The sequence below is a fragment of the Myotis nattereri genome, assembly GCF_964212035.1.
Source record: "Myotis nattereri genome assembly, chromosome: 16".
NCBI lineage: Eukaryota > Metazoa > Chordata > Mammalia > Chiroptera > Vespertilionidae > Myotis > Myotis nattereri.
In genome coordinates this window covers 47,847,693-47,875,500 of record NC_138091.1, presented here as the reverse complement: position 1 = coordinate 47,875,500, position 27,808 = coordinate 47,847,693, and the positions used below count along the sequence as shown (strand labels likewise).

Sequence of the window (27,808 nt, the reverse complement as noted above, 5' to 3'; positions counted from 1 at the left end):
CTGAGTTAAGTAGCAGTTTTATTTTAGTTCATTATAATATCTAATTCTTTGGATTCTTGTTTATAGTTAGTTTGTTTTTGGTGATGCTTCAAAAGAGATTGACGATTGCCTACTGGCCCAGATTCTCTTTAATTTACCCAAAGCTCTGGCATTTCACAGAACTGTTCCCGCCTTTGGGGTTATTTCCTTACCTGAAAATTGCATTACTGCAAACCTCTGAGGACATATCCAAGTCTCAGGAAAAATTAAAGCCCCTTTATTCAGCAGCTAGTGCAATGTTAATTTTGTCTTTTTCCGTCTTATCTTACAGATGTATGTCCATCCCTGTGACGATGAGGGCTATTCGGAGGAAGGCTGAAACCATTCAGGCCGACACCCCAGCACTGTCCCTCATTGCAGAGACAGTTGAAGACATGGTGAAAAAGAACCTGCCCCCGGCTAGCAGCCCAGGGTATGGCATGACCACAGGCAACAACCCAATGAGTGGTACCACTACACCAACCAACACCTTTCCGGGGGGTCCCATTACCACCTTGTTTAATATGAGCATGAGCATCAAAGATCGGCATGAGTCGGTGGGCCATGGGGAGGACTTCAGCAAGGTGTCTCAGAACCCAATTCTTACCAGTTTGTTGCAAATCACAGGGAACGGGGGGTCTACCATTGGCTCGAGTCCGACCCCTCCTCATCACACGCCGCCACCTGTCTCTTCGATGGCCGGCAACACCAAGAATCACCCGATGCTCATGAACCTTCTTAAAGATAATCCTGCCCAGGATTTTTCAACCCTTTATGGATGCAGCCCTTTAGAAAGGCAGAACTCCTCTTCCGGCTCACCCCGGATGGAAATGTGTTCGGGAAGCAACAAGACAAAGAAGAAGAAGTCATCAAGATTACTACCTGAAAAACCCAAGCACCAGACTGAAGATGACTTTCAGAGGGAGCTATTTTCAATGGATGTTGACTCTCAGAACCCTATCTTTGATGTCAATATGACAGCTGACACGCTGGATACACCACACATCACTCCAGCTCCAAGCCAGTGTAGTACTCCCCCAACAACTTACCCACAACCAGTACCTCACCCCCAACCCAGTATTCAAAGGATGGTCCGATTATCCAGTTCAGACAGCATTGGCCCCGATGTAACTGATATCCTTTCAGACATTGCAGAAGAAGCCTCTAAGCTTCCCAGCACTAGTGACGATTGCCCACCCATTGGCACCCCTGTTCGAGATTCTTCAAGCTCTGGGCATTCTCAGAGTGCCCTCTTTGACCCTGATGTCTTTCAAGCCAATAATAATGAAAATCCATACACTGATCCAGCTGACCTTATTGCAGATGCTGCTGGAAGCCCCAGTAGTGACTCTCCTACCAATCATTTTTTTCCTGATGGAGTAGATTTCAATCCTGATTTGTTGAATAGCCAGAGCCAAAGTGGTTTTGGAGAAGAATACTTTGATGAAAGCAGCCAAAGTGGAGATAACGATGATTTCAAAGGATTTACATCTCAGGCACTAAATACTTTGGGGGTACCAATGCTCGGAGGTGATAATGGGGAGACTAAGTTTAAAGGCAATAGCCAAGCTGACACAGTTGATTTCAGTATTATAGCAGTGGCTGGTAAGGCTTTGGGTTCTGCAGATCTTATGGAGCATCACAGTGGTAGCCAGAGTCCTTTATTGACCACTGGAGACTTAGGGAAAGACAAGACTCAAAAGAGAGTAAAGGAAGGCAATGGCGCCAGCAATAGTCTGACAGGGCCAGGGTTAGATAGCAAACCAGGAAAGCGCAGTCGGACCCCTTCCAATGATGGCAAAAGCAAAGATAAGCCTCCAAAGCGGAAGAAGGCAGACACTGAGGGAAAGTCTCCGTCTCACAGTTCTAACCGACCTTTCACCCCACCTACCAGTACAGGTGGATCCAAATCTCCAGGCAGTTCAGGAAGATCTCAGACTCCCCCAGGTGTTGCCACACCACCCATTCCCAAAATCACTATTCAGATTCCTAAGGGAACCGTGATGGTGGGCAAGCCCTCTTCTCACAGTCAGTATACCAGCAGTGGTTCTGTGTCTTCCTCAGGCAGTAAAAGCCACCATAGCCATTCTTCCTCCTCTTCCTCATCTGCTTCCAACTCAGGCAAGATGAAAAGCAGTAAATCAGAAGGTTCAAGTTCCAAGTTAAGCAGCAGTATATATTCTAGTCAAGGGTCTTCTGGGTCTAGCCAGTCCAAAAATTCATCCCAGTCTGGTGGGAAGCCAGGCTCCTCTCCCATTACCAAGCATGGGCTGAGCAGTGGCTCTAGTGGCACCAAGATGAAACTTCAAGGGAAGCCATCATCACTTATGAATCCTTCTTTAAGTAAACCAAACATATCCCCTTCTCATTCAAGGCCACCGGGAGGCTCTGATAAGCTTGCCTCTCCAATGAAGTCTGTTCCTGGGACTCCCCCATCCTCTAAAGCCAAGTCCCCTATCAGTTCAGGTTCTAGTGGTTCTCATATGTCTGGAACTGGGTCAAGCACTGGCATGAAGTCGTCTTCAGGGTTAGGATCCTCAGGCTCTTTGAAAACTCCCCCATCATCTAATTCTTGTACAGCATCTTCTTCTTCCTTTTCCTCAAGTGGCTCTTCCATGTCATCCTCTCAGAACCAGCATGGGAGTTCCAAAGGGAAATCTCCCAGCAGAAATAAGAAGCCGTCCTTAACAGCTGTCATAGATAAACTGAAGCATGGGGTTGTCACCAGTGGCCCTGGAGGTGAAGACCCAATGGATGGCCAGGTGGGGGTGAGCACAAATTCTAGCCATCCTATGTCCTCCAAACATAACATGTCAGGAGGAGAGTTTCAGGGCAAGCGTGAGAAAAGTGATAAAGATAAATCAAAGGTTTCCACCTCGGGGGGCTCAGTGGATTCATCTAAGAAGGCTTCAGAGTCAAAAAATGTGGGGAGCACAGGTGTGGCAAAAATTATCATCAGCAAGCATGATGGGGGGTCCCCTAGCATTAAAGCCAAAGTGACTTTGCAGAAACCTGGGGAAAGTAGTGGAGAAGGGCTCAGGCCTCAGATGGCCTCTTCCAAAAATTATGGCTCTCCACTCATCAGTGGTTCCACTCCAAAGCATGAGCGTGGCTCTCCCAGCCATAGTAAATCACCAGCATATACCCCTCAAAATCTGGATAGTGAAAGTGAGTCAGGTTCCTCCATAGCAGAGAAATCTTATCAGAACAGTCCCTGCTCAGATGATGGTATCCGACCACTTCCAGAGTACAGCACAGAGAAGCATAAGAAGCACAAAAAAGAAAAGAAGAAAGTAAAAGACAAAGACCGGGACCGGGATCGGGACAAAGAGCGAGACAAGAAAAAATCTCATGGCATCAAGCCAGAGAGTTGGTCTAAATCACCCATCTCTTCAGACCAGTCCTTGTCGATGACAAGCAACACAATCTTATCCACCGATAGGCCCTCAAGGCTCAGCCCTGACTTTATGATTGGGGAGGAAGATGATGACCTTATGGATGTGGCCCTTATTGGCAATTAGGAACCTTACTTTTTAAGACAAAAAATATGGCCAGAGCGAAACTAATGAAAGTTTATAGGCAAACCACCATCGGGGTGAGTCGGACAGGTGGTGTTTAAGAATGTTAAATGAAATGTCCTTGATACTGAGCTGGGTGAATTTAGAAAAGCATAGCCAGACCCTACTAAAAGAGACCATGGGGTTGATTATTAAAAATCACTGTTCCTTTGCCAGAAAAAAAAAGTTAAAATACTTGCTTATAAAAGGGAGCGGGTGGGTGGGGCATAGGGAAAGGGAAGGGCGGAAAAGTTTTGTGGGAAATATTCATATATATTTTTTCTCCCTTTTTCCATTTTTAGGCCATGTTTTAAACCCAATTTTAGTGCATGTATGTGAAGGGCTGGGCAGAAAGTGAAAAAGCAATACATCCCTTGATGCATTTGCATGAAGGTGTTCACCTTTGGGTAGTTGTCCATTAGAGACATGGGCAAATGAAGGACTATGGTTACTTTGGACACTTAAGTAATGTTTTGTGTCTGTTTCTTAGGAGTATTTTGGGGGGAGGGAAGGTAATTTTAGCTATTTATTTGTAATATTTTAACCCTTTATCTGTTTTTATACAGTATTCCTTTCTAATTCTATGAGGTTCAGGGTTCAAAATGATAGGAGGTAGAGAAGAGCAAGGCTTATTTGGTTGTAGGGAGCTTGTAGCTTTGCTGGTACTGTAGCATGAAGCCCAAGCAAATTAGAGCCCATCTTTGAAGTTGAGAAAAACCAAAATGGTATTTTTTGTTTTAGGAGGTTTTTCTTGGGATTCAGGCATCATAGGAATATTAGTTACCTCCCTGTGGATGTATTGATTTATAGTCTCTCCTTTACAAAAAAAGCTGGGCTGGCTTTTTGGGTTGTAAACATGTTTTCAGATGCAGTAAGGTTTAATGTGGGACAGCTTCCCTGACCCAGTGGCATGAAAACCATTGCAGAATTAATAGTTCTCCTATTTCCACAATGTGCCAAAAGTCTACACCCCAGCATTTTGTTTGTAGGAGAACAGATGCCATTCCTGAGAGCTGGGCTCCTTTCTCACAAGGAGTCCAGACTTGAATCACTCGTGCTCCCTTAGATAAAACAGTAAAAAAATGTGCAGCCATAGTTCACTTAAAACAATTTCAAGCTCACTTGAAGTAAGGGAGCCTGGAACGCTAGGTGGGCATGAAGATAAACCCTTGCTACTGTGTAGCAACACAATTGGACCTTTCTGGAGGAATAGGTCTGAGTCTGGATTCTGGGGGACATCAATAAGAAGCCCTTCTCATAAATATAAAAATCCAGGAGACCATTTGAGTGCAACACAAGTTCTCAGTATTTGGAGGGTCCTCTCAAAATTCTGCGGCCTTATTTGATTTTTGACACCTGCACTGTGCCATTCCTGATGATTCCATTCAGGACCTGTATCAGCAGGACGGGGCATGGTCCCCAGCACAACTCTTCTGGATTAAAAAAAGAAAAGCCAGGTGATTTATTTATGTATGTGTGTGATAAATGGAGTGACTTCATCAGATATTGAAGAAGATTTCTATATTCAGCTCTTTCTGCAGGTTGGAGTTAGCATAGAGTTGGAAAATCAGCTTTGGCTTCTTTCCTGACTGTCTCTGATTTCCTCTAGTGTTCTCCCTTTTCTGGTCATCAGCTCTCAACAACTCTGCCACTTTTGTGTCCCAAGGTAATAAGAAGTAGGAAACGAAACATTGCAAAGTGGAGCAAGAAAAGTTATCCGTTACCGTATCAGTCAAATGTCTTGGGTGACACTAAGGAGGACATGGGCAAGGTGATACCAGAGTGCTTTATCTTGTGATGCTGATACAGTAGCAGCCTCTCAGACATACAACCAGGTTGGATTTCTCACAAGTTTCTCACCTAGTTTTGAATCCTGTCCCATTGGTTTCTGCAGGAAAACAAAAAAGTTATATGGTATTTTTGTTCTGGGTGGGGAAGATCTTATGGGGAATGTACTGCATAGTATCAGGGGCTCAGCTCCCCCAAGCAGAGCCAACAAATACCAAAATGAGTAAACTGGGAAGCTTTTTCTCTCTTTCTGTCTTCATCCCAGATCAAAGGATCCCGAGTTAGGATCTGGATGAAGGATAAGCCCCTGAATTGTCGATGGGCACACCCCACACACTGACCCAGCATCTGAACTTGCTTAACAGGGAGCCGGGGCTAAACTGCTTCACCCTGCCTGAGAACCAGGGAGCACTGCATTTCTCCACAGGGTGGAGGAGAAGAGGCAGAATAATCCAAGCCTGGGACACCTCCCTCCTGTCTAGGTGTACTCATTCTCCTGTTTCAAAAGACGGCAAGGACATGAAGTCAACTTCTACCTGTTTTCTGCTGCTGGTGTCTTAATGTATTCTTTGACTTGATTTCTCTTCTGTCTTTAGCTTCATGTTAGGGGTTCTTGGTTAAAACCTGCTCTGATGTACATGAAGATTTCAGGTTCAAAATCGGTATGTTTTAAAATAAGTATCGGGGGTGGATGGATGAAGCAGGATATAATTGCCAAAACCAGGCTTGAGGTTGGTAGCTCTTTGAAAGATTTTTCTTAAGGCCTACGTCTAAAAATTTAGTGCAGCAATATCATGAATTCTCAGAAAACAGAAACAAAATCTTTCAGGGAGCCTGTGAGTCATACAGTATTCAATCAAGTTACTTAAAGCAGATGCCAGTATAAGAAACTCATTATCCACAATCCCTGGGCAATCTCATTGTCTTACCCCCCCCCCACCCCCCTTCTTTTCAACCCTCTTCCTCCTTTATTTCTACCCTTAAGTTAGTTTTTTGAGGGATAGGAAGTGCTTAACATCTCAGAAACTAGGTTGGGAAACAGGTTCAGCTGTAAAAGCTGGGCTTTAAATTTTGAGTTTTAAAAATGTACATCAGGAGCAGCTGGGGAGGGTCTTTTCTAAAATCTTTGATTTGATTTTCTGTGTATATGGCTGTTCTGTAAATACTTTGGGGTTTTTCATTTTTTTGAAAGATAAAAATCTGGGATTTTCCCCCCAAAACATTACAAAAGAACCTGATTATTTACATGCAAATAAATTTCTTTGATAAAAAGTAATATGCCTATGTGTAATAAGTTTTTAACCTTTGAATGTTCATGTATTCATCTTTTTAAAAGTTTGGTCAATTAAAATTTTATCAAAAAGTAAAAGTCTTCCTCCAGTAGTGTAACTTGAAATAGGTTAATTGGAAAAGATAATTGAAACGGAAACAGACCAGTGAAATTTTCATTTGATATATCTGCTCGAGCCAGTTTTACTATTTTCTGCAGGCCTTAGTTACAAAATTAATCAGTTTTTGCTAGGAGAAAACTGTGCTTAGGTGAGCCATAACTAAAAGGCTGTATTTTTCTTTTGTTTTGTTTTTGGCTGAAGTGAAGCAATAACATTAAAAGTACCTGTGAGGGGAGAGAGCATAACAGATCTGGGTTTGTGGGCCTAAGAATGAGTTTCTGAAGCCGAGGTTTCTTGCTTAGGAAGCCCTTTCTAGGATAATGAAAATACAAGTGCTTGAAGAGTTTGGTAATAAGCCTTACAGCTAAAACATACCAATTTTTTTACAACTCTTCAGCACTATTTGTTCGTCAGCTCGTAATGAGATTCATAACAAGTTGGTCACTAAAACTGCGAATTAAACGGGGTATGAAGACAAACTCATTCCTGCTGAAATTTGATAGCTTCTAATTTATCTTTGGGACATGATTCTGTGGTTTGTCGTTGTTTTAAGGGTAAACTCTTAATTCATGTAAATTCGATCATCAATTTCCAAACCTTGAGGACTGGAGTTGCTAAAGCATAATAACGCGATGACACAACCTAAGGAGTCAGATATATGTCAGTTTCCTTTCTGTAAGCGCCCCCGCCTACTCGGCCAGACTCGCCAGACACGCTTGTTTCTCCCGCCAAAGTGGCGTCAGGATCAGGTTCTCACCAACCAGAGCCCTGATTGGAGGACGGGCAGGCAGTGAGCCCATTGGGCGCCAGCGGCGGTCGCGGCGGAGAGGAGGGGGAAGCCAAAGGCCCTTTCGCCTCGCCAGCCCCCACTTCCACCAAAGTGCACCCCTCCCCCAGCTAAAGGAATAGTCACCCCGCTCCAGCACGGAACCCCCCGACCCCAAGGTGCGAGGTGCGGCCTCGCTGCATATCCCCGAGCAGTGGGCAGCACAATGATCCCCCTGCCCTTCTGATCCATGCACAGGGCGACCCACGCCCCGCAGCGGCCCTCCAGGCTTCCCTGCAACACCCGGTAATGCAATCCACGGGGGCGGGGGAGGCGGCGGCAGCGGTAGCTACGGCGGCGGCGGCAGCAACAACAGCACTGTCCCAATCTAGCGACAACCAGAAAGAGGAAAATGGCTCCGAGCAGGGACCGCCTGCTGCACTTTGGGTTCAAGGCGACAGTGAGTGATAGGGGAAGGGAGCTGGGTGGCCGGGAAGGACGTGTGTGGCAACACAGGCTATTGGGGGAGAAGCGACCAGACGTAGGGGGCGGGGGAGGAACCAGACAGAAAGCTCAAGTGCTGGGTGGGTTAGGCGTGCTCCATGCCCGCGGAGGGGAGGGGGACGGGGGGCTCCGGTGCTGCAGGCAGTTGTCCTGCTTTCCTCGCTCTCCCGGATCCGTGAGCACGCGCGCACTCGCACCCCCTCCCAGCCCCTCCCAGACAGAACGACACACCGACACCCAGACACTTCCCTGCCCCTCCCGCTCGCGGGGGGCCGGCCGGCCTGGGAGGCGAGAGCGGGCGTGCGCCGCCCCGCGCCCCGGCGGCTCCCGGGCCGACCGCTGCGGGCTGCGCCGGGAGTGGGGGAGGGGTGGTCCCGCGCCGCCGAGCGCTCCTCCTCCCCCCTCCCCACGCTGCTCCGGGGCCCGGGCGGCGCTGCCCAATGAGGAGCGGCGTTGCTGGCAGGTGGAGAGTGTTTTTGTTTTGGGTTGAAGTTGAGGCTGAGGAGAGCGAAGAGCTAAGCGACGAGAAGTCGCCGCCGCCGCCGGCGCCGCGGGAGGTGGAGGAGGCCCAGCCGGAGTCGAGGGTCTTTTCTCCCCGCGGACGGCCCCCGCCCGCCGCTCCGCCGCCTCCTCCCAGCCCCGGACCTCCCGGGCCTGCCCGGGGCCCCTCGCCTTTGCACTCCGCTCGCCGCAGCGCCGGGCCCCGGCCGCACCCGCCGGCCTCATGAGGAGGGACGTGAACGGAGTGACCAAGAGCAGGTTTGAGGTGTGAACTCGGGGGGGCTAGGGCGGCGTGAGGAAGGCGATTCCTCCTCCCGGGCCCCCCAGATTCGCTCCGCACGGAGCCTCCTCCCTTTGCGCGGCGCCGTCACCCGCCGGCCGCTGGCGCTACCAGACTCTTCCCCATCCTCGCGGCCCGAACGCCTAGTGCAGCCCGGCCCCCCGAGTCCTCCGAGCCGGCCGCCTCCCGCCTCTTGCACTCGCGGGCCTCGGGGGGGCGGGGGATTAGCTCTGGCGCCCTAATTCCCCTCCCCCCCGCACCCCTCGGCTTTCAGTTCTTTACACAACCCTTGGCTGGCCTCCCTCCGCCGGGAGAAAAAGCATCCCAGCTCCGACCGACCGGAGCTCGCTTTTCTTTCTGCCTCCTTGTTCGCGGGGCGAGGGGGGTCCCCGATTGTGGGCCGGGGGGCCGTTTGTCGGAGCTGTGGAGGCCGTGGGGGCGGTCGGCGGGGGCGAGGGAGGCGGCGCGGGCTCTGGTGCGGCGCGGGGCCGGGGCATTGTTCTGGAACTTCCTCTTCGGTCCCGGTCGGTCTGTGCTCCGGTCGCTCATTGTTTCTGGGAACTAACTCTTCGATGTGTGTGTGCACCGCACAGGGGTTGAGATGGGGGCGAAGGCCTGGGGGGACCCCTCCCAGGCTGTCCGTCTCCGGGAACTTCTCCGGCCAGAGGGGTGTGTAGCCAGGAGATGGAGAAATGGGCGAGGAAATAAGGAAACGGCCGAAAGGCGTCTGGAGGGAGGAGGCCGTCGCCGCGCGGGGAAGGGGCTCCTTTGGGAAGGGAGTCTTGTCCCTTGTAATTTACAAGCCTCGGAGTCTCGTAAAGGAGTTGCGGTCGCATTGACCCGGCGGTCTGTCCAGGGGCTGAGAGAGAGAGACGGCTACAACCGGAGGAGAAGTCGTTACCTGGCCTTTGCTGGCAGGGCGTCAGGCTGACCTGGGATCACTCCCGGCTCAGTGTACATCGCACGGGGTGTTTTTCTTCATTTCCATTTGCAGGATGAAATTGTAAGACGGTGAGACAAACGTTGGGGAAACCTTGCCAACTAGGTGCCGAGGGTGAAATTGCTACCCGAAGGTCTTAAGTTTAGTCTGTTCCTTGATTTCTTTCTACGGTTATGGGGGAAATGTTTTTTTTTGTTTTTTTTTTAATTTATCCACAAATGTCAAGGTAGGAAGTGTTTGGGGGAGGTATACATTGAGGACTGCAATGGTGCAAGCGAGGAGTGGAGAAAATTTTAAGGAATTGGTCTCTTTAGTGCTTTACTGTTGAACTCCTCAAGCACAGGAAGAAAGAAAGCACTGTAGTGGCTATGGTTTGGTTTTTACTTTATGTCGCCCTCATGTAGAGAGACCCAATAAACTTAGTTTTTGGTGTTTTCATACTCAGTACTGCTGTAAAAGTTGGGACTGTCATTAAAACTACTGAACAGACATTTGGCACTTAACCAGGAATCTTGAAAGCCCTCAAATACTGACGATTTGAGTAGGGAATAGCCTTTTGCCATTGCAGCCAGCTCTGTATTATTTATTTTGCTGTTCACTTGTAGGTTGTGTGAGTAACTGTTGGAAAGAGTTCTTTTGTAGTATGTGCTTTAAAATTGCATTTTTTTATAATTTATATTTTAATTCGTAGTTTACCTGTAGTCATGGTACTAAAGTAATAAGAAAATTTACTGCTTTATTAAGCATGTCTATTTACCTTGATGCATATGTAACTGGCAGTTACAGCTTTCTAAACGTTTTTTTAAAATATATTTTTATTGATTTCAGAGATGAAGAGAAAGGGAAAGAGAGATAGAAACATCAATGATGAGAGAGAATCACTGATGAGCTGCCTCCCGCACCCCTGACCGAAATTGAACTTGGGACCCTTCAGTCCACAGGCTGATGCTCTATCCACTGAGCCAAACCGGCCAGGGCTCTAAACGTTTTTGAGAAGATAAAAAGAATAAGGGGGTGGGGGGGAGAAGCCCTCCTTGTACAGTGTTCATGATTAAAGTGTTTGTAAACCAAAAGCCACTCTTTTATTACGCCAAGTGTTCCATGCTAGAATACAAATGAAAAGGGCTGGAATTGGTGTGTGTTACTGGGTTTCATTCTTTCTTTTTTAATCTGGGTATTTCTTAAAATCATTTATTTACTCTCCTAATTTATAAATAGTAAAACAAAATATTTGATCTTTTATGAAGTAATATACATTGCTAATTCATTGAAAACATTTTAAATATTCACTTTCAATGGATAGAAGATACAGATAAGATAAAGCAGGCTTTTCATATTTAAAACATTTACATCAAATTATTTTTAATTCTCAATATTCAGAATACTTTTTTAAAGATGCTTTTTAAAGGACTGATAATTTTATGATTGTAAACAGACACCTGAGAATTTTTGTGAGTGCTGGAGAATTTTATAGCAAAAAAATAACTAATTTTAAATTAGTTATGGCTATTATAAAAAGTGAAAAATTGTTGCTTTTTTCTTGGCCACATTCTTTTTTCCTGGCAGAGAGAAGATAGCCAAAGCTTATCTTTTTATAGTTGATTCATTAACATCTTTTTATAAGGATAGCCTGTGTATTATGCTTTAGGATCTTGTACCAGAAGGCCACAAACTTAAAATCTCACACTCAGGGATAGAGGTATAGGAAAAAATTTTACGTTAAAATCAAGAGAGAGCACAACCTGTTAGCCACATATGTAGCACCCCATAAGTCAATAGCCAAAGTAGATGGTTGTTGGATAGAAGCTCTATCCCTTTGGCACTAAATCGATATGATAATAATTCTTAAACATTAACATAATGTGTGCCCAATTGTTTTAATCTCTTAATTGAAATTCATCATTCAAATACTTATTTTATTACTTATAGTAAACTTTGTTTTTTAGCAAATTTGATAATTTCAAATTTAATAATAGTTATTTCATCCTCCTACATATCCTGGCACTGAGCTAGGTGTTTTACCTCAGTTACTTCTGATTCTCACAATTCCATTTTACAGTTGAGGAAAACTGGGCCCTGAAAAGTGTTCAAGTTGCACAGCCAGTAAGTAGGAGAGCCAAGATTCCAATCTGCATTTTTTTTTCTTTCTTTTTTTTTTTTTTAAAAAAAAATATTTTATTGATTTTTTACAGAGAGGAAGGGAGAGAGATAGTTAGAAACATCGATGAGAGAGAAACATCGATCAGCTGCCTCCTGCACATCTTCTACTGAGGATGTGCCCGCAACCCAGGTACATGCCCTTGACCAAAATCGAACCTGGGACCTTTCAGTCCACAGGCCGACGCTCTATCCACTGAGCCAAACCGGTTTCGGCTCAGTCTGCATTTTTTGACTCCACTCTATCATTCTGCTCCGTGTTTTAGCATAATAGCATAAAAGCCCATAAAATGTGTGGAGAAGAGTTTTCTAACGTTCTTCATCTATTATATTTTATTTTGTCTTTTCTGTCGAGAAAATGAAGCTACCCTTCATCTTAAGTTCTGTAAACAATGTTATCTTAACACTCAGTGAGATTAGTGACAGGCGTGTACATTTAAATCTTTTTTGTTGTTGTTAAACCTCTCTACTTTCTCATGCTCTTATCTTAGTAGCTCCATTATGAGAACACAGAGGAAAAATTCTATCTTATTTGGGTTTATTAAAAAGTCTATCATTTGCCCTAGCTGGTTTGGCTCAGTGGGCAGAGAGTTGGTTTGTGGACTGGAGGGTCCCAGGTTCGATTCCAGTTAAGGGCACATGCCCGGGTTATGGGCTCAGTCGCCAGTAGGAGGCGGCCAGGAGGCAGCCAGTCAATGATTCTCTCTCATGATTGATGCTTCTCTCCTTGTCCCTCTCCCTTCCTCTCTGAAATCAATAAAAAAATATATTTTTTAAAGATCTAACATTTAAAAAGTTATAGTGATAATATTACCTGACATATGTCATCTTATAGTTTATTTAGTATCTGGAGATGTTAAGAAGTGATAAGATCTAATTTGGGTATTTTGAAGTATTATTCATTATTATCATTATACCTCATACAGTTAGGAAGTGATATGCTCTAATTTGGGTATTTTTAAGTATTATTCATTATTGTTTTTTTACTAGAGGCCCGGTGCATGAATTCGTGCACAGGTAAGGTCCGGCCAGCCACCCCGATCGAACTCCCAGTCGAACTGCTGGTCGAGGGGACAATTTGCATATTAGCCTTTTATTATATAGGATTATACCTCACTGCTTACTGTGATGAGTCTATAATATAGCTTGCCTCACTTTATTAATTCAATTTGTCCAAAATAAGAAAAAACATAAAAGGTGGTATGGCAGAAAGAACATACTACAGTGAGAGTTGAGAGAACTGGATAGAAGGTCTTGGTTTTTGCCACCAACTAACTGTAATTTTCGTCATAATTGAGAGAGAAAGAGATCGGTTTGTTGTTCCAGTTGCTTATGCATTGATTGGTTGATTCTTATATGTGCCCTGACTGGAAATCACACTGCAATCCTGGTGTATACTGACAACACTCACCAACTAAACTACCCAGCCAGGGCCTGGTCATTTCTTTTCACTTTTCTGATTTGATTATTTCCCTCTGCAAAACAAGGCAGTTAGAATCAATTATAAAGGTTTCCTTTGTTTCAGAATCCCATGAATCTATAATTTTTGAATAAAAGCAGAGGACCATATTTCTTTGGCCATTTCTTCTGAAACAAACAGCCACTCTGATATTTTGTTTTAAAATTTGTAGGCTGGCCGAAACCGGTTTGGCTCAGTGGATAGAGCGTCGGCCTGTGGACTGAAGGGTCCCGGGTTCGATTCCGGTCAAGGGCATGTACCTGGGTTGCGGGCATATCCCCAGTGGGGGATATGCAGGAGGCAGCTGATCGATGTTTCTCTCTCATCGATGTTTCTAGCTCTCTATCTCTCTCCCTTCCTCTCTGTAAAAAATCAATAAAATATATTTAAAAAAAAAAAATTTGTAGGCTGACGGGAGGCGGGGGGAGGGGAGATCAACCAATGAACTCATGCGTATATATGCATAACTGGAGGACACAAACAGTGGGTGGTGAAGGCTTGAGGGGGAGGGAGGTGGAAGAGGGCAGTGGGGGGGGGCATATGTAATACTTTCAGCAATAAAGATTTATTTATTTTTTATTTTTTTACTTTTTAAAAAAATATATTTTATTGATTTTTACAGAGAGGAAGGTAGAGGGATAGAGAGTTAGAAACATTGATGAGAGAGAAACATCAATCAGCTGCCTCCTACACACCCCTGCTGGGTATGTGCCCGCAACCAAGGTACATGCCCTTGACCGGAATCGAACCTGGGACCCTTCAGTCCGCAGGCTGACACTCTATCCACTGAGCCAAACCAGTTAGGGCAAGATTTACTTTTTAAAAATAGCTATCAATAAACAGCCAAAAAGAAAATTTTGTAGTCTGAGTTGCACAGTACTGTTAAGCTTGCGATAATAACCTTTTTCCCCCTTAAGGTTTCATCTTTTAAAGGACATTTTGCATAGTAAATAACCATATTTTCCAATTCGGTGCATGTGGAAAATTATATATATTTTTCTAGTGGATGAGAGTCATTTCCCTCTATTTGAAAGGCATTGCAATGAGAAAAAGTACTAGTAATACTAAGCGTTTTTAACACTTTGTTATTTTTTTAACACTTTAGAGATTGGTTTGAAAGCAATCTAATACAGAAAATCCAAATTAGAAGTCTATGCTCTATAGGCGCATTCAGACAATCTGCCCTTTTTGAATAGTGTTATTGATGTTTCTTTATTGTATAATCATGGGTCCTTTTTTACTTTTTGAAGCACAATAACATTATATCATGTACTTATGTGGTAGTTGTTCATGTTTGTATCTTTGTAGTCTTCATAGAGATAAACCATTATGCATGTTTTCCATTAAGTTGTTAAAATATTTTAGCTTGGCAAAAACTTTACAGAACATATTCTTTTTTGTTGTTGTTAATACCTGAGGATAATTCCCTCCGCCCCTGCCATTGATATTTCTAGAGAGAGTGGAAGGGAGGTGGGGAGAGAGAAACATTGATGTGAGAGAGACACATCGATTGGTTGCCTCCTGAACACACCCTGACCAGGGTGGGGGAATCTAACCTGCAACCCAGGTACGTGCCCTTGACCGGGAATCGAACCTTCAACCCTTTGGTGATCAGTAACTACTGAACACATCAGCTAGAGCAAAACCTATTTTTAAATCCTCAACTGAGGATATTTTTATTGATTTTAGAGAGAAAAACAGTGTGAGAGAGAAACATCGATTGCTTGCCTCCTGTTCACGTCCCACTGGGGATTTGAACCTGCAACCTGGGTATGTGCCCTGATGTGTAATCGAACTCACAGCCTTTTGGTGTATGGGAGGATGCTCCCATCAACCAAGCCACCAGGCCAGGGCTGTAAAAATTCCATTTTCATTTCCAGAGTTGTCTTTTCAAGTCTTGGTCTCATTTTCTTTTTTACAAATTAATAAGTACTTTTGTTACAGCTAAGGATTCCATGCCTAGCCCTTAGATTACTGATTCCCAACTGGTGACAGATTGGAAACTGAATTAAAATTTTAGTAATCTAACTACTGTGGTTTTGGAAGGGTATTTTTAGATGTTCAAAATAAAATATTCCGTTACACCAGGAAAATCCCAGGGAGGGAGGAAGAAGAAAGAATGCCCTTAAACTGACCAAATTTAGCTGCTTTCACATAGTTGTCTTTACAGTTTTCCTTCTTGACCTTCCAGACTTAGTGAATTCTTGGGTCAGACTCCCACCCAAAATGGACTCAGGAAAATGGAGACATTCAAATGTGGTTTTACAGATTTATGTCTTAATGCACTTGGACTCATTTGAAAATGCTAACTTAATAGCAGCTAACAATAGGTGGTGGTATTGAACTAGGCAAAAGTATTTGTGTTTCAGCTTGCTTAATTATATAACTTTATATAATCAAATGTACTATTATGGTATTCGTTGGTGAGTGTGACTTTCTGATCAACTGTAGGATGCAGGTAGGTAATTCATAATTAAAAGTAAAAAGAATGGAAAAGTGTTATTAGTTTTTCTTATAATTTGCAACAATAGGAAGGATGCCACAGGTTTAGCTATTCTGGGTGCTTCAAGTATGCTTTACTGTCTACTGAGAAAGGGAATTTATGTGGCAGGAGGGACAGGAAAAAGGAAAACAGTAAAATTTCTAGATTAGTGCAGATTTTTTAATGTAGAGGAGTACCTGTTCTTATGCAGGTGTCATTCTTGGTTGACAGTTTAGGTCCTGGGAAGGTCATTACCAACTCACTATATCCTGAATTGCAGTTACCCACAAAACCTGTTTTGTTTTTTTGTTTTCCTTTCTGAAGGTGAGTGGGGAGAAGAGAAGGGATTTGCAGTTCCCTGCAAATTAACAATTTAATGTTAATTATAAATGTTAACTGCAAGGTTTTCTAGGGTTCCCTTTTAGAATATGTCATCCTTTGTCATTTTTTGAACCAGATCATTTATATATTTAATGTTCTAATTTTGAAATTAATTTGAGTAAGGAAAGAATGAAAGTGTGAAGGCGATATCTTAAGGATTTTACAAAGGGAAATAATTCAATTCTGAACTATGAAATAAGTACTTCCATATACATTTTAATTTTTCATACACACACATATCTATGTACTGGTATCTATGTGACCTTGGTCTCTCTGGACCTCTGTCTCAACTCTGAAATTCCTTCGAGCATGGTAATTCCGCGATTCTCTGTAAATAAGTCTCCCAGTTTGCTGTAGGTTGGCAATTAGATACTCAACTTATTGCCAGTGTTCTTATATTTCTTTACATAAAACTGCTCATAAAGACAGTCTTTGTGATCTTAACCTATATTCTGCTTTTGACTCCTGTTTATTTTTGCCTTGAATTCTGGTAAAAATGGAGGGAGACACTAGAATTAAAAAACAACTGTGCAATATCTGTCCAAATGAACTCCTTTGCCAAGGGAGTGAGGAAGGGATATATAATGGTTGTGTGATATCCTGTACTTAATAGTGTGTTGTTATTAAATTAAAATTCTTAGGATTTATAGAGTATTATACCCTATTTAAGAGTATTAGCTTTGAAGTCAGTTTGAAAGTTTGAACCTTGGCTTGCCACTTACCATCTCTGTGACTTAGACAAGCTATATCATTTTCAATGCTTTGGAATTTACTATTTAAAGGAAAATTTCTCTTAGAAAGAAAAGAATGTAACTAATTATCTCTTTGTTCATCTGATTTCGTTTTATATATTGGGTTCAATAGGAACTGCTGTGAATTTTAATCAACCTAGTTGAATGGTAATAATTTAGCAGTGTTTTAATCTGGAGTTTATACTGTAACCATTATTGTATTCATTGTTAGGCAGATATGGATAAATGTCTCCTAAGATGAGAATCTGGCACCCAGTTGTAAGTTGACATTTAAAACACTAGATCAGTCAGCTTTTACCCCAGAAACTCCAGTTTTTCATTTGTAGAAAATTAAGCTATGGCATGACTGAACATGCACAAGTAGAGGTGCATTTATTTTTTGAAAAAGAACACTGCATTGCTAATACCTTTTCCCCACATGCATTCCTGTCATTTTTTGAAAATAATTTACATGTTCTTCATGTAAAGAAGCTTATGTTGAAAATAATTGCATTATAACTTATTTCTGCAACCCATTTGTAGAAAAGAAAACTGATATATCTTGGAATTCTCCATTACACATTTATTTAATACTAGAAATTTTTATATCATCATGATTGGTAACTTCGGGAAGATAAGGTACTTAATATTCAGTATTCTTTGTCAAAGCTGACTGGATTTATACCAAAGAAACTTCCCAAGTCTAAATCTACACAGCAGCAACAACAAATGCAGTTTTACTGAGGTCAACACATTCCTTAAGAAAGAATAATTATATTGAGATTAAAATCCTCAAAAGATGGATTGTAGGCCTTAAATGACATAAATTTTATTTGCACTCATCAGTCTCTGGTTCAAGTAGAAAAGTTTATTCTAAATTAGGAATCAAGATCTCCCTGGCCAGGTGGCTCAGTTGGTTGGAGCATCGTCCCATACACCAAAAGGAATCAAGATCTCCACACAGACTGTTAACTCACACTGAGCCCCAGGAAAAACCATTTACATCTCTCTATCTTTACAACTCTAAATAAAATGAGATCTCTAGTTGTCTGTTTCTCTTTTAACACAAACTGGATTAATGTTAAAGATTAAATTTAATATAATGTATGTCAGATTGAATAAACCCAGAACTCTTACTTTTTAAGACTACTCCCCCTGAGTTAAACAGACATTATTAAGGAGGAGTAAATAAAACTAAATTTCACTTATGACAACTGAATTCTGTAGTAGAGATTAATAAGTATCAACCCGAATGGCAATCAGACTCACTAGTGAAGTTTTTGCACAGTACTAATCCCTTGAAACCATTGTCATCCACTGAATGGGAGATCTGGCAATGAAAGTTTCCTACGAGAGTGATATAAATTTCTGTTAAAGAAACACGGATAGTTTATATTTACAACCTGAATTCCATGGGGAAATAATTTACATATCATGAATTTGAAATCATAAAATCAGTACTCCTTTTCTCAGGTTTCTATTCTATCCTAGACGTTTAGCCCTAGAAACAACGTCTGCACATAATCAATCAAATGTACAGCACCTAAAATATAGTTATTTTACAATTTGTACATTTTATGTGATCTAGTACATTGTTCCACTAATGAAGCTATCACACCACACTATACAGCCTTTCATCCTCCCAAAAACAGATATGTGTCAGAGCTCAGCAAAGCTTATCTGACCTTGCTCAGGGCTCAGAAAAATCTGGGTATAGAAAACCAAGGCATGCTATTGGTACGAATTCAGTTCTGTTAAAAATTTGTTTAGCACCAACTATGTGTTAGATATTGATAGGTGTTAGAGGTACAAAGCTGTTCCAAAAAATTGTCTGCCCCAGAGAGATTGTAGTCTAGTTAGGAAGGAAGATATATAAGAAAGATAATTTAGTACGTTCTAGTAAATGCAGTGATAGATATATGGGAGTGATAAAAACCAATTTGATGAAAAGCATTCACACTTTCTGTTATCCTCAGACTGCTTATAAGAGATACATTATACTTTAATGCTTTTATTTCTTGAGAGAGAGAGAGGAAGGGGAGAGAGCAAGAGACGACGATTTGTTGTTCCACTTATTTATGCATTCATTGGTTGCTTCTTGTACGCGCCCTGAGCTCGAACCCGAAACCTTGGCATATCAGGATGACACTCACCAATTGAGCTACAAAGCCAGGGCTAAATTTCTTTTTACTTTATGGTTTTAAAGAAAAACAAAATCCATTGACCCTGCTTTCAAAAAATATTAGCACTTTAAACCCTGGCTGGGTAGCTCAGTTGGTTAGAGCATGGTCCCAATGCCCCAAGTTGTGGCTCTGATACCCCAGCAGGGAACAAACAAGAATCAAACAATGGCCCTAACCGGTTTGGCTCAGTGGATAGAGCGTCAGCCTACGGACTGGAGGGTCCCAGGTTTGATTCCAATCAAGGGCATGTACCTTGGTTGCAGGCACATCCCCAGTACGGAGTGTGCAGGAGGCAGCTGATCGATGTTTCTAACTCTCTATCCTCCCTTCCTGTCTGTAAAAAATCAATAAAATATATTTAAAAAAGAAGAATCAAACAATAAATGCGTAAATAAGTGGAGCAACAAGTCGATGTTTGTCTCTCAAATCAACAAAAAATTATATTACCACTTTACTCTCAGGTGTAAGGATTTATTTTTAAACATAGGAATATGAATTATCCTTCTCTATGACGTTCTCTCCATATTTACAGGGAAGGACCAAGGAAAAAATCTGCAGGTTTTTATTAGTAATTTCTTTAGTTCTACTGAGATATCTTTAGGGAAATGAAACAGAGTACTACCAATGATAGAGCTAATCAGAGTAACCCCTCTCTAAAGCAACATCCCTCAGAGACTTAAGCAGAAATTACACAAGGTTAGAAAAAGAGGGATAGGGAAGGAAGGCTTTCAGCAGTAGTTTCAGGAATTCATTATACCGGGCGGAGCAAAAGTAGGTTTGAGTGTATGACCCTCATATATATCCTACTAACCCCTAGGACAGATACATTGAACTATCTCAAGTAATGAATATAGTGTTTTACACATTAAAGGGCATATTCCCATTTATTGTTTCACTTGAACTTTAAAAAGAATCTTGTATGTTAGGCACAGGATATTTTTCTGCTATTTTATAGAAAGCAAATGCTCTGTAAGGCTGTTATTTTTCCCAACATTAAATATCTAAGTATAAAAGCCAGAACTTTAATCTAGTTGACTTGAAGTCTGTTATACTTGCCTCTAGGGTATGCTGAGAATAGGTTGTTTTGAACAATTTACCCATTCTTCTTTTGAACTATAGCAGTCATTTATAAGATGTTTTGTTAGGATTGAGTAATACTTGGTTTGTGACCACAGAATTGAGTGAAGTTAATTTTGTGGAGACTGCGAAGTATGGGAATTTAACTGGTACTTTGGCTTATTAGCCATACTTATTAACCAACTTAAGTAACTCTCTCAAACAACCATGGACAGATATTCTGTGTAAACCATACCAAGTAGTAATTTCCTTTCAGATACCTATGCTGTAAGTCACCATTGGTTCAAAAGCTGTTAGTATATTATCCATATGTCAAGTAAAACTAATCTGATTACTTTTTTTTGCTATAATTCTTCCTCATGAAGACTGGGAGTGAGACTTTGTTAATATTTATTTTAAAAGTTTTTGCCGAAGCCGGTTTGGCTCAGTGGATAGAGCGTCGTGTTGACCTGCGGACTGAAAGGTCCCAGGTTCGATTCCAGTCAGGGGCGTGTGCCTGGGTTGCAGGCACATCCCCAGTGGGAGATGTGCAGGAGGCAGCTGATCGATGTTTCCCTCTCATCGATGTTTCTAACTCTATCTCTCTCCCTTCCTCTCTGTAAAAAATCAAAATATATATAAAAAAATAAAAAGTTTTATAAATATTTGTACAGCCAGTGTTGCTCAGTTGTTAGCGTCAACCTATAAACCAGGAGATCATGGTTCAATTCTCAGTCAGAGCATGCTCTGGTAGTGGGGGAGGGGTTTCAGTCCCCAGTAGGGGGCATGCAGGAGGCAGCTGATCAATGATTCTCATCATTGATGTTTCTCTCTCTCTCTCTCCCTCTCTGTAATCAATAAAAATATTTTTATTTTAAAAAAGAAAAGAAAGAATACCAAGAAACAATACTATCATCTTCTGGAGTATTTAAATGATTTATTTCAGTAATGTCAGATTTGCATTTAAACTGATCCCATCCATGAAATACAAGGTGTAATGGCCAAGATCTATCTGCACTACTAACTACAAACATATTCAAATGGTAAAAATGTGTAATTAACTCATACATTACCTTTTCAGTCAATAATAGTCCCTACCTACGATTCAGTTTAATTCTATACTTTACATGTTATGGCTGTAGTGAGGGGGCTAGAGGTCATTGTTTTCTCCTATAGGCCGTATCTTGCAAGTCTGTCTGGGTTCATTTTTCTTTGAGTGTCAGAAATCATGCCAAAGGCAGGTGTCCTGCCACCACCAAAATTTGTTCTGAACCCAAATACAAAGATGACATCTGGTATGGTCTTACACATTTTGGCTAGTTTTTCCTGAATTTCTGTGTTGGGTACTGTTGCCTTCCCAGGGTGAAGGATGTCAATGACCATTTGTTTCCACTAAAGTAGTCTTCTGGTCATAAACTTCCTGGTTCGGATAGTTACTGTGTTGTTCATGTTGGCAGCCAATCTTTAAGCAGGCAAGGAGGGCTCAGTACTTTTGGGTATGTACTTAGGAGTGGAATTTCTGGGTCATGTGGTAATTTTATGTTTAACATTTTGAGGAACTGTCAAATCGTTTTCCACAGCAGCTGTACAGTTTTACATTCCACAGCTATGTACAGTGGTTTAAATTTCTCCATATCCTTGCCAACAGTTGTTGTTTTCCTTTTTTAAAATTATAGCATCCTGGTGGGTATCTCATTGTGGTTTTGGTTTGTATTTCCTTAATGACTAATGATGTTGAGCATCTTATGTGTTTTTTGTCCCTTTGTATCTGCTTTGTAGAAATGTCTATTCAAATTCTTTGCACATTTTAAAACTGGTTATTTGTTGAGTTATAAGAGTTCTTTATTGTGGATAACTAGACCCCTATATATATTATTTGCAAATTACTTCTTTGCGTACGTTGTATTTTTTTTAGACTGGACATTTTGAATATTAAAATGTAGCAACTCTATTCATTTTTCTCCCGGGTTTGTTAATGCTGCTTTTTGTAGTGTTGTTTGTTTAGTGTATTTTTGAACTAGTTCTGTAAAATGTGTATTCTTTTTTCTTGTATGGCCACCAAAACTTTTGTTCCATTAGCTTAATAATCACCTAAGTGATTATACAGAGATTTCCTTAAATACTTGCAACCAAAAATTCTCTTTATTGAGTTCTTTTTGTACATTGAGGGTATCCCTTAAATGCTTAGCCAGCCAGTTTACAATTATGCCTTACTTAGCCTTCACTTCCTGCTTCTGTGAAGCTTCAGTCAACCAGAGGTGATAGGTTAGGGGCCTTCTCAAGTCTTTCCTGGACATGTGCACATCCCTGGGTATGTGTGTGGCCTTCTATATTCCCAGGAATATGTGGGAGCTTTCAATACCCTATGGACATCTCATTTTCTGGCCCTTTCCTCCCAAGCTCTATGGTTGGTGCTCTGTTTGCTCCAACTGTTACCTGTTCCTCAGGCAGCTGTGACTAAAACATTTGTTTTGGACAAAGTGGGGTAGTTTCTTTAGCATTGGGCCCCTTTTGAGTTGGGCAAAATGAAGACAAGCCTTTTTTTTTTTAAATATATTTTATTGATTTTCTACAGCGAGGAAGGGAGAGGAATAGAGAGTTAGAAACATCGATCAGCTGCCTCTTGCACACCCCCCACCGGGGATATGCCCGCAACCAAGGCACATGTCCCTGACCAGAATCGAACCCCGGACCCTTCAGTCCGCAGGCCGACGCTCTATCCACTAAGCCAAACCGGTCAGGGCTAGACAAGCCTTTTGAGTTGGTCTTTCAGGAAGCAACCAGACAGGTGTAGACAAATAATTACATCACTTTGAAAAAGAAATCTGTTCTGGTTCCTCAATTACCAGCAATGCAAGCTGTTATTTTCAGGGCTGTTCCTGGTCTGGGAGTTGGGGTAAATGAAAATGCCACAAACTGTTCTTAATGGGATTCAACTTTTTTTTTCCCCCTTGAATATGCACTACTTGGATTGTTGCAAGTCTTTGATCAATTTCCAAAGTTCAAAAAAAAAATTTGACCATTATTTTGGTTAATTTTATGGAGAGGTGGGATTTCAAAATTCCTTATTCTGCCATTTTCTTTTTTTAAAAATATATTTTATTGATTTTTTACAGATAGGAAGGGGGAGGGATAGAGAGTTAGAAACATCGATCAGCTGCCTGCACACTCATTTCTGGCTTCCTAGTGTTAAAATACTCCAATTATATTAAAAATGTACGTTTTCGCCGAAACCGGTTTGGCTCAGTGGATAGAGCATCGGCCTGCGGACTGAAGAGTCCCAGGTTCGATTCCGGTCAAGGGCATGTAACTGGGTTGTGGGCACATCCCCAGTAGGAGATGTGCAGGAGGCAGCTGATTGATGTTTCTCTTTCATCGATGTTTCTAACTCTCTCCCCCCCTTCCTCTCTGTAAAAAATCAATAAAATATATTTTTTAAAAAAATGTACGTTTTCAATTTCTAATTTTTATCTTGTAGGAGAGTGACCACAACCAGTGGTTAGGCTGTGTTTTCTTATCATTTTTAAGTACTACTTATTTTTTTTAAATATATTTTTATTGATTTCAGAGAGCGAGAGGGCAAGAGATAGAAACATCACTGATGAGAGAGAATCATTGATTGGCTGCCTCCTGCATGCCCCCCACTGGGTATCGAGCCCTGTGGGCACATGGGCCCTGACTAGGGCTTGTGCCCTGACCAGGAATGGAACTGTGACTTTCTGACTCATAGGTCGATGCTGAACCACTGAGCTATGCCAGCCAGGCTGTACTACTTATTTTTAACCACTACTTATGGTTCAAGACAGGGCATTCACACGGGACAGCTATTGTTGTGTTGGCTGTTGTCGTTTTTATATTTGACAATTTAAGGGAAAAGAGGTCAGTGCCCTTGACTACATAGTCAGGTATTGCATGTTTTAAAAATTCTTGTGGCACACCAGTTGAAAATCTCTGTTCTAGAAGATTCAGTAGAATATAGAGATAGTTATATATGGTGTTTTCCAAGTCCTTTTGTTGTGGTTGATTTTTTATATAAGAATTCAGTTGTTATATGACATATTATAGAAACCTCTTTTCAGATATTTATCAGTTAATTAATACCAGCCAAATATCTAGCTATATAATGTATCCTTTGTTTAACTGGCTTCCTTATAATTGCACCATTGTATTGTTCATATCATGACCTAAGTCTAATAGATTTCTTTGGTCCATTAACTTGGTATCACTTTTCCTAAATGACTTTCTTACTAAGGTATTTCTTCCCTTCCACTTTAAAAAATCTGTCCTAAAAATATAAAAAAAATAAATCCTTGTTCCAGTTTAATACATTGTGTTTTTTGGTTCCTTTTAGGTCTAAAATATAATTTCTGGAATGCAGTTAGTATATCTAGGGTACTATGGACTTTATTTGTTTCTTATCTAAAACAGGGGAATGCTTTTTCTACAAATAAGTAACATGGCTACATTAAAATCCTATTGCTTTGGAAATGTTTCTATAGCAGTAAGATGATTTAAAATGTGTGTTTGTGAGTGAATTACTATCTGACATATGTCTTGGAAAATTCCACTGATTCTGCCAATTTTCAGTTTCTGGCACATTGACTAGAATTTGTACATGAGGAAATCAAACCCTGCTTTCTCTTGATTTACCAATCCCTGTGGCATTTTGGAATATGAAATTCAGTTAAATACCTGCTACTGCATCAAATCTCCTAATGACTTGCAGTATTTATCTCTTAGTTCTTTTGTATGTATTTAGATGAGGTGGGACTGGGGAAAGTGGAGGAGGAGAGAAGGACATATATTGCTACTTTGAATTGTCAGTTCTTTCCTTTCACTTCAAACTTAAAAAGAAGTTTTCAGTAGGGCATGGAAGATTTTGTCAACGAAAGAAATTCCAAACCTATAGAACATTAAAGAGTTTATTTCAGTCAAACTGAGGACATGCCTATAAGCAAGATCTTAAAATGCTCCAGAGAATGGCAGTTTTGTGGGTTTTTAAAATATATATATATTTTTGATTTTTTACAGAGAGGAAGGGAGAGGGACAGAGAGTTAGAAACATCAATGAGAGAGAAACATCGATCAGCTGCCTCCTGCACACCTCCTACTAGGGATGTGCCCGCAACCAAGGTACATGCCCTTGACCTGAATCAAACCTGGGACCCTTCAGTCCACAGGCCAACTCTCTATCCACTGAGCCAAACCGGTTAGGGCAGTTTTGTGGTTTTTAAAATACATTTTGAATCAGAGGAGGGAAGTAAGGAATCTGTGATTGGATGAAAAGTAAAAATCCAGAGATATACATTTACATTGCTGGTACAAGATAAAAAGGTTTCTAGTGAATAGGGGTGGTACATAGGCAATAAGATCATGTGTTCCCTTGAGGGTGGTTACACCTCAGAGAGATCTGAAAAAAGGATTACTCTGGCATTTCACAGTTATAACCTAGATGCACAAGAACAATGGGTAGGGCTTGCTTACAGCAAAGATAGATCTTTACTAAAGAAATTGTAAGCCTAGGGTGTGGCTACCCACCATGACCTGCACAGTTTGGAATTTATGATCAGATCACTCTGTGAGGTTACTTCAGTCACTGCACTTGTCATATTTATTACATAGCCCCCTTTTTTCATTCACAGTTTCTAGGAATGAGCAGTCATATCCAGTGGTTCTTCAAATTCATGGAGTCCTCAGAGCACTGGAATGTTGCTGAGTATAGTTAAAATTTAGTAGGTGACAGAGAATAGAATAAAAGTGTATACTTATTTTAGACTGAGAGCAAGGAATTGGTAGTAGATATAGATTTTGGTTAAGTAAACAGAAGTCAGGATAAAAGAAAGCTTGGAATACTGAGGTAGATGTTAGAAGATGTCCAAAGCAGAAGGTTTGACTTAGTAAGTACTGTGTTTGTTTTCTAAATGTACCCCTTCCTTGGTTTTTATCTAGGGATTTCTTTCTTAAGATAAATCTTCTATATATATAAAAGGCTAAGTAACTGACCGTCCGACTGACCGACTAGCAGGCCCGTACATATGACGCGCACTGGCAATTTAAAAATAAACATTGATACATATAAAGCTCTCACTGGCGCCACTTCTATTATAGAGAAAGGGCGAATAGCGATATTAAAATATTTTGTATTGTAATTTTGTAACACTATATTATATATACTATTTTGACATGTAATATTTTGCAGTAATGTAATTACCGCATGAATCTTTCTTCTAATTAATTTCCTTTCAATGTGCACGTATTGTGCACCGGGCCACTAGTTTAGTCATAAGATGATAACACTGGCAGTAGTTTCTTTTTAAAAAGCAGTTATGTTTCTGTTAGGGACAAGATGTTGGGTGGAGGAATTACAGACTTTTTTTTAAATGTTTATTTAGCCATGCAAAATGTTTTTCCTTTTAGACCCTGGCAAGAAAACCAGCCAATCAGAAAAACATTTGGTGTTGGCTTAGCTAGGAAATGGCATAATCAGTAAAAATTACTTAGAAAAAGTATAAATAAAAATAGTTTTTAAAAAACTCTTCTGCAGTTTCAACTTTGGATTTCTTTATAAAAATTTATCCTTAATCTATCCCTAAAATTTTCCTCCCACTGAAAGATTTGACTTATATTGGGTTACCTGTGTATGTCTTAAATTTTTTAAAACAATATATTTTTACTGATTTCAGAGAGGAAGAGAGAGGGAGGGAGAGAGAGAGAGAGAGAGAGAGAGAGAGAGAGAGAGAGAGAGAGAAACATCAGTGATGAGAGAGAATCATTGATCGCTGCCTCCTGCACACTCCCCATTGGGGACCGAGCCACAACCTGGGCATGTGCCCTGGACTGGAATCGAACCAGGGACCCTTTAGTCCGCAGGCCGACGCTCTATTCACTGAGGCAAACAAGTTAGGGCTGTATGTCTTAAATTGTATTCAAATCTATGAAATTTAGATCATGAGTCAAGCTTTTTATTATTTATTTATTTATTTATTTGAAATATATTTCTTGATTTTAGAGAGGAAGGGATTGAGAGAGAATCATTGATTGGCTGTTGCTGCCTCCTACACACTACACACTGGGGATCGAGCTTACAACCTGGGCCTGTGCCCTGACCAGGAATCGAACCATGACCTCCTGGTTCATAGATCGACACTCAACCACTGAACCACGCTGGCTGGGCTCAGTGAAATAAGTTCAGACGGACAGATCTCAGGGGGGAGAGAGAGGTGGAGGGAATGGGAAGAGATTAACCAAAGAACATAAATACATTACACATGGACACAGACAGTAGTGTGGGAAGACCTGGGGTGGGGTAGGGCTGGGTGGAGAGGGGCAAAGAGAGGATGAATGGAGGATATCTGTAATGCTGTCAACAATAAAAAACAAAACATTGCCGAACCGGTTTGGCTCAGTGGATAGAGCGTCGGCCTGCGGACTCAAGGGTCCCGGGTTCGATTCCGGTCAAGGGCATGTACCTGGGTTGCGGGCACATCCCCAGTGGGAGATGTGCAGGAGGCAGCTGATCGATGTTTCTCTCTCATCGATGTTTCTAACTCTCTATCTCTCTCCCTTCCTCTCTGTAAAAAATCAATAAAATATATTTAAAAAAACAACAACAAC

At 41.4% G+C, this 27,808-nt stretch overlaps 2 protein-coding genes across 7 annotated transcripts in view; both read left to right on the top strand.

Moving 5' to 3' along the window:
• The window catches only part of MED1 (mediator complex subunit 1), a gene marked incomplete at its 3' end in the record, with an annotated part of 28,969 nt that extends 22,339 nt beyond the window's left edge, over positions 1-6,630 (top strand). Inside the window, exons 17-18 of one of the 3 annotated variants that reach the window (XM_081108798.1) lie at positions 311-451; positions 5,629-6,630. In XM_081108798.1, the coding sequence (XP_080964924.1) occupies positions 311-451; positions 5,629-5,659 (172 nt within the window). Of the gene's footprint in view, positions 1-310; positions 3,747-5,628 lie in introns of those variants that run through there. The other 2 variants (XM_081108799.1, XM_081108797.1) reach the window with 2 other exon arrangements.
• Positions 6,511-27,808, top strand: part of FBXL20 (F-box and leucine rich repeat protein 20) — a 62,961-nt gene continuing 41,663 nt past the window's right edge. The window contains exon 1 of one of the 4 annotated variants that reach the window (XM_081108800.1): positions 6,511-7,980. In XM_081108800.1, coding sequence (XP_080964926.1) covers positions 7,933-7,980 — 48 coding nt within the window. In that variant the 5' untranslated portion in view covers positions 6,511-7,932. Of the gene's footprint in view, positions 7,981-8,465; positions 8,791-27,808 lie in introns of those variants that run through there. The other 3 variants (XM_081108801.1, XM_081108802.1, XM_081108803.1) reach the window with 3 other exon arrangements.